At 37.0% G+C, this 13,875-nt stretch overlaps 1 protein-coding gene across 5 annotated transcripts in view; it reads right to left on the bottom strand.

Annotated features, from left to right (window-relative positions):
• Window positions 1-2,051: 2,051 nt before the first annotated feature.
• CUL4B (cullin 4B) overlaps window positions 2,052-13,875 on the bottom strand; it is a 44,047-nt gene continuing 32,223 nt past the window's right edge. For all 5 annotated transcript variants that reach the window (XM_027054363.2, XM_027054365.2, XM_027054362.2 and 2 more), the window contains 5 exons: window positions 13,415-13,528; window positions 12,259-12,364; window positions 10,978-11,150; window positions 9,405-9,557; window positions 2,052-6,675 (listed from right to left, as the gene is read on the bottom strand). In XM_027054363.2, coding sequence (XP_026910164.1) covers window positions 6,580-6,675; window positions 9,405-9,557; window positions 10,978-11,150; window positions 12,259-12,364; window positions 13,415-13,528 — 642 coding nt within the window. In that variant the 3' untranslated portion in view covers window positions 2,052-6,579. The remainder of the gene's footprint in view (window positions 6,676-9,404; window positions 9,558-10,977; window positions 11,151-12,258; window positions 12,365-13,414; window positions 13,529-13,875) is intronic.

Here is a 13,875-nt window from a genome sequence, read left to right on the forward strand (position 1 = left end):
GCTAACAGACACATGAAAAAATGCCCAACATTGCTCATCATCAAGGAAATACAAATCAAAACCACATGGAGATACCACCTCACACCAGTCAGACCAGCTAAAATTAACAACTCAGGAAACAACAGATGCTGGCATGGATGTGGAGAAATGGGAACCCTCTTGCACTGTTGGTGGAATGCAAACTGGTGCAGTCATTCTGGAAAACAGTGTGGAGGTTCCTCAAAAAATTAACAATAGAATAACCTTATGACCCAGCCATCGCACTACTAGGAATTTATCCAAAGCATAACAGGAGTACTGCTTCCAAGGGACACGTGCACCCCGATGTTTATAGCAGCGTTATCAACAATAGCCCAATTAGGAAGGGGCCAAATGTCCATCAACTGATGAATGGATAAAGATGTGCTACATATACACAATGGAAAACTCAGCGACAATAAAGAATGAAATCTTTATCTAACAATGTGGATAGAACTGGAGGGTTATTATGCTAAGCGAAGTAAGTCAGGCGGAGAAAGACAGGTATCATATAATTTCACTCAATGTGGAATTTGAGAAACTTAACAGATGACCACAAGGGAAGCGAAGGAAAAATCAGATACAAAGAGGGAGGCAAACCATAATAGATTCTTAAATACAGAGAACTGAGGGTTGATGGGAGTGGGGGTTGGGGGGATGGGGAAAATGGGTGATGGGCATTGAGGAGGACACTTGTTGGGATGAGCACTGGGTAGCGTATGTAAGGGATGAATCATGGGAATCTACTCCTGAAGCCAAGACTACACTCATTAGCTAGCTTGACAATAAATAAAAAATAAACAAACAATGAAATAGATATACATAATATTAAAAATTGTCTGGAAAATGTCTTAAAAAATAACTTCTATTACATAGTAATTAACAGCAAGAAAATACTTTTATGTACAGCAGGGACTTTTAATTACCACAAAATACTTAAATACGTGAAACAACTCACTCCTTGATAATTATTTTCAACTTCATGCCTAACTGGCTACTTAAGACTGATTTAAGAAACATGAAAAGGATTTTACCTCTATGTTAGTGGACGTACAACGTATAAAGATATAATTTGTGACAATAACTACACAAAGGAGGAGGGCAGAGTTGTATACATACAGTTTTTGTATACTATTGCAGCTAAGTTTGTATTAATTCACACTAGACCGTCGTAAATTTAAGATGTCAATTGCAAACCCCTAACCACCAAGAAAATAACTAGAATGACGGAGAAAAGGAATGAGAAGGGAATCGATCCAGTATACTACAAAAAAAAAAATCAAACACAAAAAACAGTAATAAAGGTGTTGACAGAAGTATAAGATATATAGCAAACAGCAAAATGGCAGTTTTATCAGTCATGTAAAAAAATTAAAAAAAATTTTTTTAATGTTTATTTTTGAGAGAGAGGGAGAGCGTGATCAGGAGAGAGGAAGAAGAGTGAGTGAGTGGAGAGAGAGAGAATCCAAAGCGGGCTCTGCGCTGACAGCAGAGACCCCTATGGGGGCTGGAACTCACAAACTGTGAGATTATGATCTGAGCTGAAGTTGGAAGCTTAACTGACCGAGCCACCCAGGCACCCCTAAAAAAATTTTTAATGTTTTATTTACTTTTGAAAGAAACAGACAAGAGTGTGAACATGGGAGTAGCAGAGAGAGACACACACAATCCAAATCAGGCTCCAGGCTGTCAGCAGAGCTTGGTGCAGGGCTCAAACTCAGGAACCATGAGATCATGACCTGAGCTGAGTCAGATGCTTAATGATTGAGCCACCCAGGTGTCCTATCAGTCATTATTTTAAGTATAAATGGCTTAAAGTCTCCAATTGAAAAAGGCAGAGACTGGAAGAATGGATTAAAAACACATTAACTACAGGCTGTCTACAAGAGACTCACTTTAGACCCCAAACACAAAAAAGGTTGTGAGAAAGAATGGAAAAAGATATTGTATGCAAACAGTAACCAAGAGAGAGCTAGAGTGGCTCTATTACTATCAGACAAAATGAACTCTTAAGTAAAAAACTGTACAAGAGACAAGGAACGATAATATATATTAAGGGTCGATATATCAAAAAGAATAATCAGGGGTGCCTGGGTGGCTCAGTGGGTTAAGCACCAACTTCGGCTCAGGTCACGATCTCACAGTATGTGAGTTCAAGCCCCGTGCTGGGCTCTGTGCTGACAGCTCAGAGCCTGGAAGCTGCTTCAGATTCTTTATCTCCCTCTCTCTCTGCCCCTTCCCTGCTCACACTCTACCTCTCAAAAATAAATGAATGTTAAAAAAAGTTTTTAAAAACCACTGTGAACAACTGTACACCAACAAATTGGATAACCAAAATGAAATCAACAAACTCCTAGAGACAAAACACTGTATCTGACTCAAGAAGAAACAGAAAACTTGAACAGATCTATGAGCAAAGAGACTGAATGAATTAAAAATTTCTCCACAGAGAAAAGCCCAGGACCAGATGTCTCCACTGGTGCAAATATTTAAAGAATTAACACCAACCCTTCTCAAAGTTGTCAAAAAACAGAAGAGGAAATAACACTGTGTAACTATTTCAACTGATAGCAAAGTCAAAGACACAAGATTACTACAGACCAATCAATATCCCTTATGAATATATAACGCAAAAATCCTCATCAAAATACTAGCAACCCAAAATGACAACATATTAAAAAGATTATACACCATGATGAAGTGGGATTTATGTCAGGCATGCAAAGGTGGTTCAACATATGAAAACCAATAGACGTAATACACCAATTTAATAGAACAAAGGAAAAAAGTCACAATTGTCTGAGTTGATGCAAAAAAGCATTGGACAAATCTCAACAGTCTTTAATGATAGGAACTCAGAAACCTAAGAATAAAAGACGATAAAGAGCATTTGTGGAGCACCCACAGCTAACATCATACTTAACAGCAAAAGACTGAAAGCTTTCCCCCTAAGATGATGAACAAGACAAGGATGCCTGCTTTAGCCACTTCTATTCAACATCATATTGGGAGCTCCAGACAGAGATAGTAGGTAGGCAAGTAAAAGAAATAAAACACACCCACACTGGAAAGGAAAAAGCAAAAACTTAACTCTATTCACAGACAATAGAAAATCCTTAAAAATCCACAAAAATATATTAGACCCAATAATCAAATTCAGCAAAGTTATAGGGTGTAAGATAAACACACAAAAAAATTGTGTATGGGTCACCTGGCTGGCTCAGTCAGTAGAGCATGCAACTTTTGATCTCAGGGTTGTGAGTTTGAGTCCCATGTTGGGTGTAGAAATTACTTAAAAATAAGATTTAAAAAAATTGTATGTGCTAGCAATGAACAATCTGAAAAATAAAGAAAACAATTCAATTTGCAAGAGCATCAAAAAAAGAACAAAATACATAGAAATACGTTTTAATGTTCGTTTATCCTGATAGAGAGCATGCTAGCGCAAGCGTGAGGGAAGGGCAGAGAGAAGTGGGGGGAGAGAATCCCAAGCAGGTTTCACACTGCCACCATAGAGGCCAATAAGGGGTTTGACCTCACGAACCGTGAGATCATGACCTGAGCCAAAATCAAGAGTCAGACACAACCAAATGAGCCACCCAGGCACCCCTGCTCTTTTCTTTTTAATGGGCAATTTACTTTGGCAATTTTATGTAGATGATGGAACAGAACACATTTATAACACGTCCTGCCATTCACAGCATAAATCAGAATGGTCACTAAAATAAAAAAAAAAAACAGCTAATGTAAAAAAAGATGTATGGATACTAAGATTAAAAAACAAGCTTTTGAGAATCTTGAGACACAGTTGCCTAAACAGCATCAACTAGTTTCCTGAATTGTACACACATGTACAAAGATAAGAATTTTCAAGAGTATGGCAAGACCTCATGTTAAGACTGTTCAGCAGACTCACAAACTGGGTTCAAAAAAGCTTCCTGATTCCTGGCTTGGTAAGGTTCTTGAGGAGCATCTTAACAGTGAGAGTATATGACCTAGAATTCATATGAATAGAAAAGGAAGATCAAGTGCCGTTACTAAAAACGAAAGTATTTTATCTTTTATTCTTCCCTCAATGTAATCTAGTTTCATGGTGACTTTATGAAACTATTAAACTTTTGAGAATTTGAATGAAACCGTGTTTATACTTGCACTTGATTTTTCTACAATACTGATACTTAAGAATAAATACTCACCTTGAGAATTCCTGAGAATCTGACTCACCCTCCTTCACATTCCTATAGCATTATCACCAAACCACCACAAACATAAAAAAGAGAAAATTTTAAATAACAAAATTGACAAATATGAATGCATGAAGTCATTAGGAAGATGCAAAGTTCTGTGGTTTCATAACTTTCTTACAATACTTCATTTTTAAAGATCTTCTCCAGAAACTTTTTTTAAATAAAAGTTTTATTGGAGAAAAATAGAACCACCACGTACACAGGGAAAAGAGCACAAAAATTTAACTGATACAGAACTGAAAGTCACAATTACCCAATGTTTTTTGCAATTACTTGTCAATTTCTTAAACAGCTCCCTTCAACTTTTTTTTTAATAGTCTTGCCAATTTTTCAGTTGAAACAGCATCAAGTTTTCAAAAAATTAAGAGCCTCAGGGAAGGGACCAGCTTTCAAGATAACAAAAGTGACACCAAGAGTCTCCTCCTAACAGGGACCAATTCTACCTAGAAATTCCCTAAGAGTAATTATTGAGTCTTGTGGGATAGTCTGTATATCTCAGAGACCACCTGGGATGAGTTAGAACACTGACAGAGATGGTCCAGTGTGGAGAGAGGACAAACAAAATAACTGCATTTCCTTGTCAGATGAGCTCATGCAAGGAAACCAGGGAGAAGCTGAGAAAATATAGACAATGGCCACACTCAAAAATAATCAGGAAGGCATTCTAAATACCACATATTGTTAACAGTGTGCAAGTTGATGCAATCAGAGAAACAGGCAACTTTTTAGTAACAGCTGGTCACAGGTCTTGAGAACTCAAGAAAACAATAGTAGACACAAGAGCCAAACGTCTCCTCAGTTGATGGTTAGGATCTAGGTATTTTTTCTAATGGCTCCAAATAGTCAAGGAAATCTACTGTTGCCAAAAACATCAAAGCAATTCTGATTTTTAAAAACCCAAACAAATTTTCTGCTTCTCCTCCAAGATCAATTCTCAAGGAAAAACCAACAAGCAAAAAAAAAAAAAAAGAAAAAAAAAAAAAAACAACAAAAACAAAAAAAACCAACCGATGCTACAGAGAAGCCTTTTTACTCACATTACCAATTTGAATAACAATACTTTTGCTATTTTCTATGTATGAACAATCCTAGGACATTCCCCTGAAAAGTAGATGTCCAGTGGCTGGCTATGAGAACTCTTCAAGAAATTTTGAAAGGAGTAAGATGAACATAATACAGATTTTGGAATTCCTGACTAGGAGGTATATAGGGAAAACAAAGGGAGAGGACCTTTATATCTAGGTCTTTAGGAAGTCAGAAGAAGGATGAAAGGTTTATTTAGCAACAAAAAGGAGTTGGGGTGCTTCCCAAAAATACTCTTGTAGAGAAAATAGGAATGCTAAATCCTAGGAAGCCTGTAACAATCTAACAATTGGTCCAAGTTAAAGATAAAACTGTCCAAACAACATTAAAGTCTAAAGGAAGTTGAAAACTAGTTGATGATTTTTGCTTCTGTAAAAATTTACAAAACACATGGGTTTTGGTCTCTTTTGCAATGTTCATATTGTATTCACTTTTCATATGACTAGTTGGATTTTTTTTCTCTCTTACCATATCTTCCAGTACAGCTGATCAGCAATTTTCTATTTCAGCTATTTTTATAAGTACCTGTTAATCAGAACAGTAAACTCAGGGCTAAGCCATATACACACATCCCACAGTCATAGATGGAACACCTTAGGATGTGTACATACAAGAGATTACATAAGCAACTGTCCCTCTACTTGAAAACTTGTTTCCAAATAAGTTTTTTTTAAACATCCCTTTCAGTGTAACAGAACATTACTTAGTAAAATATCAATAGCTACGACAACTTCTTTTTCTTTTCAAGGGAAATCACAAAACATGTGAACAACCAAGTCCAGGGTGGTTTTTCTATTTGATAAATACATCCAGAACTCTGTACAGTAAATAAAGTTTGCATGCAGTTTAAGTATCTTTAAATGACATTTTAAGCAAATAAACCTTTTGCTTCATAATTAATGGTGTATAAGAACCCCGCCCTTTTTTTTTAATAGCCTTAGGGACCTCTTCCCCAGTTCCAAAGAGGAATCATGAAGACCAGGTACTTTCTTAAGAATTTTCTGCACATCATACTAAATAACATGCAAAGAGTTCAACAACATTCTTCTTAAAGGTTAAGTATTAACTCTTTAAATGGGCATGTTAACCACTGAAAAAGTCGACTCAACTATTTCCATTACACTGCTTCATTTGGTCATTGGTAGTATAAAAGAAGTCAAATAATATAGGATCAACAGGTTAGTTTATCCACTGCTACTGTATATGATACCAAATAATCAGAGGCCAATGTTTATGCAATATAATTGTATTGGTTTGGATTTTCTTTATCTCTTTCCATGTAATCCCGATCAATTAAGGATTCTATTCTCTTCTTAAGATCAGCAGGCTGTAAAAGAAGGCAAATTTTCAGTGCAAACCTCATCATCATTGGCTCAAGCCCATGTACCAACACCCCATTAAAAATTTTTTTTGGCTGACTAATTTAATGTATTTTATCTCCTTACTTTTTTAAAGAGAAAAAATATAATGAAAATAAAACCAGATTAAGAAATGTTTTTATACTATACATATACTGTCACATCTTGTCATATCATTATACAATACTGTTACTTTTCTATTTTAAAGATAGCTTTAAAATTTTTTTTAATGTTTATTTTTAATTTTTTGAGAAAGAGAGCTAGAACACGAGTGGGGGAGGGGCAGAGACAGAAAGGGAAACACAGAATCTGAAGCAGGATCCAGGCTCTGAACTGTTAGCACAGAGCCCGACACGGGGCCCAAAAACTATGAGATCATGACCTGAGCTGGAGTCAGACTGAGCTACCCAGGCAACCCAAAGGAAGTCTTTTAAGAACCAGCTATTTTCAGGGAGCCTGGGTGGCTCAATTGGTTAAGTGTCCAACTCTTGATTTTGGCTCAGGTCATGATTTCACGGTTCATGAGTTCAAGCCCTGCATCAGGCTCTGCACTGTCAGCACGGGTTTGGGATTCTCTCTCCCTTCTCTGCCCCTCCCCTGCTTGCATTCTCTCTAAATAAATAAAACATTAAAAAAAAAAAGAACCAGCTCTTCTCTGCACAAATACAAAAGACTAACATCGTAACTTCACAGGAGGAATACATTACAGTTTAGGAAACCAGAATGCTATTTAGTTTTGCTAAGAGAGTCTGAAAAGACTAAGTAGACCTTAAATTTGGGCAAAAGGTAGTTCTCAAAGTCAGGTTGTATTTTTATAAATTAAGATTTAAAAAATGTACTGCAGAAAACACTATTTACAAAAATACTACAACAAATGGTCTGATAAGTAAATTACCATTTCATTATTCAGGTCTCTGTATTTCAGGTTTAAGATTTACCTGTTATCTACTATAAACAATTTGGATATCTGAACTCTACCTATGGTTGAAAAATCAAGAAAGCTTATAACTTGTTCTCATGTTTGCATTCTTAGCTCTTGGATGACAAAAATCTCATTGTCTTTTGTATCTAGCCTATTAAAAAAAAGGTAATCTTGCTAGTAGTTTTTCAGATTGCATAAAATGGCCACTTGAGAAGGCTGAAGAAGGAAAGTGGTCTGATGGGGAAGCCAAAAAACAGTATTACAGAAATCCTTTAATTGCCATAGCACCAGTGATCTCTTTGGCTGGAGGTGAAATGGTTGTAAGGCAGAGCATATGGGTAAGAGTGTGGTAACAAGAAGGCAGTATTAGATTTGGAGAAGAGAGAAAGCCTGTCTTATTAGCATTAATTGCTAATGTGCACTTACTACATGCCAGGCCCAAAGCTAATAAGTTTTGTACATATATCATACCTCATTTAAGCCTCACAATAAACCTACGATTTATTTTTTTTTTATTTTTTTTTAACATTTATTTATTTGTGAGACAGAGAGAGAGAGAGCATGAATGGGGGAGGGTCAGAGAGAGAGGGAGACACAGAACCCGAAACAGGCTCCAGGCTCTGAGTGGTCAGCACAGAGCCCGACGCGGGGCTCGAACTCACAGACCGCAAGATCCTGACCTGAGCCGAAGTCGGACGCCCAACCGACTGAGCCACCCAGGCGCCCCTAAACCTACGATTTAAATAGATTATCCCCATTTTACAAAACAAGACGAAGTGATTTACCTAAGCCTAAAGGTCATGAGAACCTCAAGAGCCAAGAGTTTATCCAAACTCTATGAAGTCTTTATTATAACAAAGGTTTGGAAATCTTCTAAAAAAAAAAATTTGAAAAATAGGCCAGTAAAACACCACATTGTCTAAGCCTCTTTAATATTGAACATCTACACTGGAACATGTCCATTTAATGACCAATTTCAGGTTGCCAGAACTGCTAAACTTTTCAAAAAGATGCCTAATGATGGCTAGTTATCTGTATAGAATTTTTTCTTTAAAGTTTATTAATTTTGAGGTGGGAAGGGGCAGACAAGAGGGAGAGAGAATCCCAAGTATGCTCCCCACTGTTAGCACAGAGCCCAATGCGAGGCTTGAACTCATGAACAGTGAGATCATGACTTGAACTGAAGCCAGGCACTCAACTGACTGAGCCGCCCAGGAACCCCTGTCTCAATAGTTTTTAATGGACACTTACATAAGCTAAATAAAACAAGATATAACTGAAAATAACCAAATCTGTCAAAATATCAAAGTAGTTCAAAAAGAAAATATAAACAAAAATAAAACAAGATCAAAAGAAATAATGTGAATGAACCTGAAAATTATGCATTTAGCAGCTAAACTTTCAGGTATAAGAAGAGCTCTTATAAATAGTTTCCCTGTTGTCACCATTATCCACATATGATAACAAAGGGTTTTTTTGTGGGGGGGAATCACAGATATATGAGCAGGAGAAATCAATCTATGTTTTTAAGATTCATGTCTGGGGACGCCTAGGTGGCTCAGTTGGTTAAGTGTCCAACTCTTGGGTTTCAGCTCAGGTCACGATCTCTGTTAGTTTGAGCCCCACGCTGGGCTCCACACTGACAGCGCAGAGTCTGCTTAGGATTCTCTCTCCCTCTCTCAAAATAAATAAACTTAAAAGAAAAGATTCGTGTCTGAAAATCTAACATGTTCTTTTTATGTAACAAGCTCAATACAAAAATATACAAGTACCTACCTTTACTGGAAATTTCAACTGGTTGTACACTTCTGAAACAAGAAGATTGTGGCTAAGCGTCTTTCTCATCTTCATGATTCGAACAATTGCAGCATCAATTTGGTACTGTCTGTCCTGAAATACTCTTTCTGTAGTGCTTGCTTGTTCTTCAACCTAACAACAAAATTTTTTCAAACTTAGGAACTACACCTGAAGTGAAATTTGCTTACACAAACTGAAAATTTTAGGGCCATGACATACTGTTAATTAATGATTTAAATATATTTAATTATTTACAGAATGCTTATAAATACAGACGATGACAGTAAAAACAATACCTTTCTGTCCTAATTATATTGTCCTGTACCAATGAAGTAATGCCAATATTGGTTAATGTGTCATAAGGGGTTATTGACCAGATTTCTGTATGACATTAGCTTTTCCGTAGAAGTGATGGACTCTGATCTCTGACTTAAAGTATAGTACTAACTGGAGTCAAACTTTTTAAAAATTATTTTATAATACATAAATCAGAAATGCAGTGTTAAGTTATTATAGTGTTCAAAACCACCAGAAATTTAGGTTGTTTATGAGTCAGTTTATCAATTTTAATGCTAAGGCAAAAATGTTCATCTTTAGCACCTAAGAGTTTGGGCTTTTTGCAGCCCATTTCTTTCTGATACAGCATAAATGCTGTAAAAGGACACAGTAATCTTCTAAGGGAATATGACACCTTTGATGTGAATGTGTATAAAACAGGAACTTGTCTGAGATACTGCCCTCTGTCTCACATTAAAATTTTTCCTCATGTACTGCATTAAACCTTTGGAACTGAAACCAAATGATGTCAGGAAATGCCGCAGTTGTTTGTTTCCACAATACAAGTCCCTTACAAATTCAAATAGCAGAAACAAAAACTTCACTGTTAATCAAAGAAATACTAACTAAATCATCCAGAGTTTTCACCCAGCAAATTGGTGCAGATTTAAAAAGTAAAACAATCTTTAGTGCTGCTGGTGAGGGCACCAGTAAGACAGGCATTCTTGTTGCTAGACAGAGTATAAATTAGTCCAGTCTTTCTAGAACACAATACAACATCAGTTTTAAGATTCTTAAACTGTTCATACTCTTTAACCCAAAAAATACGTACCTCCATGAATTTATCATAAAGGAAGTCTCAGAGAGATTAAAGTACAAAGATATTTCTGGCAGTTTTGTTTACAGCACTAAGAAATTAAGAATTTAATCGTCCAGCAGGCATCGGTTGAATAAATTATAATGGCCATGTAAAAGAACACTGTGTAGCCACTTGACATTTTATGAAGATATTTAAGGGCATAGAATATTCTAAAGACTTAATGTTAAGCAAAAAAAGCAGAATACAGAACTATCTTGAGTATCAGGCCCAGTTGTGTGTACTTCCCCCCCCCCACCCCAAAAAACTGCAAGATCAAGTACTGAAATATACTGAGCTAAATATAAGCACAGAAAATGTTAGTGCCAATAGTACAGGTATGAAACCTTCTTTATACATTTTTATTATTAATACATGTAATTCCAGTGCATCAGGACAAGGAGAATGCAAAAGAGATACCGTTTCTTTCATCTGGATTTGATTGATCTTTATCCTGAAAAGTTTGTGTTTGAAATCATCATTACAAATGAACTTGTCACCATCTTCAATATCTTTGCCCTTTGGATTTTTTGCCAGAACTCTAGCTTTGCCACAGGCCAATGACTGCAGTGTTCTCCTTAATTCTCCATCCTCTGAAGAAGAAATAGTGGATTATTTGTTACTAGCTCATCAACATAAACAGCTACGTTCATCTCAATCTAGCTTCTACCCCATCCCTCGATTAAAACGGTTTCCTTTTTTCCCCAAGGTCAAGGTCTTCCTCTTTGCCCTATCCAATGGCCTTTTTCCTGTGGTTCTCTAAAGGCTCCAATTATTCCACGTGAATAACTACCAAATCTTCAGAAATGACATCTCACTTCCTTCTAGTCCCACATTCAAAAGACACCTCCACTTGGCTGTTTATCATCAACTCCAATATGTCTAAAATTTTATTCATAATCTTCCCCATAAAACTGTATATTCTTTCTAATTGTTAGTCCTGAAACTACCAATCCACTCTGGTGAGAAACCCTGGCATCATCTTTTAACTGTCCTTCCCCTTTTTCCTTCATGTACCTAGTAGCTGCTTCCTTAGAGATAGATGCCTCTTCTCCATTCTCGTTGGCCTCATTCAAATCGAAGCCCCTTATCGGTTTAAGCCTGAATTACCCTGACTAGTTTCTGGACTGACATCTCTTCATCCTCCAAGCTGCCCTATTGTCTATTGATTCCAGGTAAGTTGTGTAAATAAGCCACTTTCATGATGTCTCATACTTGAGACCCTACAATGTAGGTTTCATTTGCTAGATCTTCAAGGCTCTCCATGATCAGGCTCTATTCATCTTACCTACCCGTATCTCACTATTCGATGCTGCAGTTACATTCTTCATGAATCCTGCCCACACTGTGCTCATTCTTACCAAGACTTTTCTCACACTATCTCCCCTGGCAGCATATGCCACCTCCCTAACTAAAACTTGAAGGCCACCTCAAATATCACCTCCTTCATGACGGATTTCCCAATTATGCCAGCCCACAGACGTTTCTTGCTTCACTAAACTCTTAACACAGTCCTAGTCAGCCCCACAGATTGATACTTATTGGCTGTGAAATTATTACAAATGTCATTTTTCCCTTTCCCCATGATTATGAGTGCTAAGAGGGATTATTCCTTTGTATCCCCCCAGAGCTCTTAACCTTAGTGGAATGCACACAGCAGACACTGAATAATGCTTGCTAATTGATTGACTCAACACAAACCTATTCCAGTAGCCTGCTTGATCTCTTCTAAACTGAACTCCTCTCCCTCATTAAACATTAGCAGCACCAGGGTTTGAAAGAGAGAGACCTGGAGTTCTTTTTTACCCTGTTGGAGAAACAGCAGAGTTTAGCCATCATTTTTTAAAAAACACATGAAAATTAATCAAATCATCAATAATCTTTAACAGGAAAAGCATTTTTCCTTCAGTGGATTTAGAAACATGGATTAACATTATACAGAAAAGCCAGTACGTTCAGTGTAGGGTTTAGGTGTGATCCTACCTGAAATAGAAAAGAAGGATTGGGTGACCTTTCTATGGGTCTTTTTTAAAATGTCTTGTAATTAAAACAGAACAGCAAAGTAATGAAAATTAATAACTTGGCCTTATTGCCTGGGTGGCTCAGTCAGTTAAGCATCCAACTTCGGTCTAGGTCACGGTCTCACCATTCCCGAGTTTGAGCCCCACGTCAGGCTGTGTACTGACAGCTCAGAGCCTGAAGCCTGTTTCACATTCTGTGTCTCCCTCTCTCTCCCCTTCCCCTGCTCGCACTCTGTCCCTATCTCTCAAAAAAAAAAAAAAAAAAACAAACATTAATAACTTGGCCTTATTGCATCACTACAGATTTTTTTCACAAGCAGCAAGAAATCACTATTTCAAATGCATTTTCAACTTGTTAGATTCAAATTAGTCATGAAAAGTTGCAGGAATTTTTTGAAATTAGATATGGAACTATTCTCCTTTACATCCACTCTATTCCCTAGCTCCCAGCAACAAGAAGATTCCTGTCAAGAAGTGGAAATGGGAATCCTGTATCCACAGGTGGGGAAAGGATGGCAACAAAAGGGTTACTGTTTGTGGTTTTGCAGCAGAGCCAATTCAACCATGAAGATCACATTCTTAATAATATACACAAAGCAGTCACTGTTATATATTTAGGATAAACTTGTAAAACAAATCGTCAAGTTAAAAGGAATGACCTCTGTGGTGAGCATAGTATAATGTATAGAGAAGTTAAATCACTATGTTGTACACCTGAAACTAATGTAACATCGTGTGTCAACTATACTCAAATAAAAAGTGTTTAAAGGAGAAAAAAGGATGACCTCAACAACAAAAATGAAGATGAACACTAAGTTATGGGAACATCTACTTACCTCTTTAAATTCTGCCTTTAGCACACAGTGTCCTAGGGTTGACTGCCACTGAAGTTTCCTGCCGCTATGTTTGCCTAGGTAAAATGTCTTGAAAATCTCCTGAAGTTTTACCATCTACAGTAAATAAAACACAGCTTTATTTAAGCTCTGTATCCAGTATCGCTTTCACCATTCTTTCTATTCACCTCATGTATAATAATTTCTGGAAGCTTTCAGTATCAGTTTTTATACCTGGTAGGTCCACTGATCACTTTGATGTAAAGTAATGATCTGCCAACTACCAAATCTAATAGCATTCATCAGCCTTTATACGCTTCGATCTCTCTGCAACATTTAAACACCCCCCCTTTTGCAACATTCCCCTCCAGTGGCTTTGTGCCTCCATATCATGCTGCTTCCTTTACCTCACGACTGCTTTTTTGTTGGCTTCCTTCCTCTTCCTACCACCTGCCAGATGTGAA

This window comes from Acinonyx jubatus, chromosome X, assembly GCF_027475565.1.
Source record: "Acinonyx jubatus isolate Ajub_Pintada_27869175 chromosome X, VMU_Ajub_asm_v1.0, whole genome shotgun sequence".
NCBI lineage: Eukaryota > Metazoa > Chordata > Mammalia > Carnivora > Felidae > Acinonyx > Acinonyx jubatus.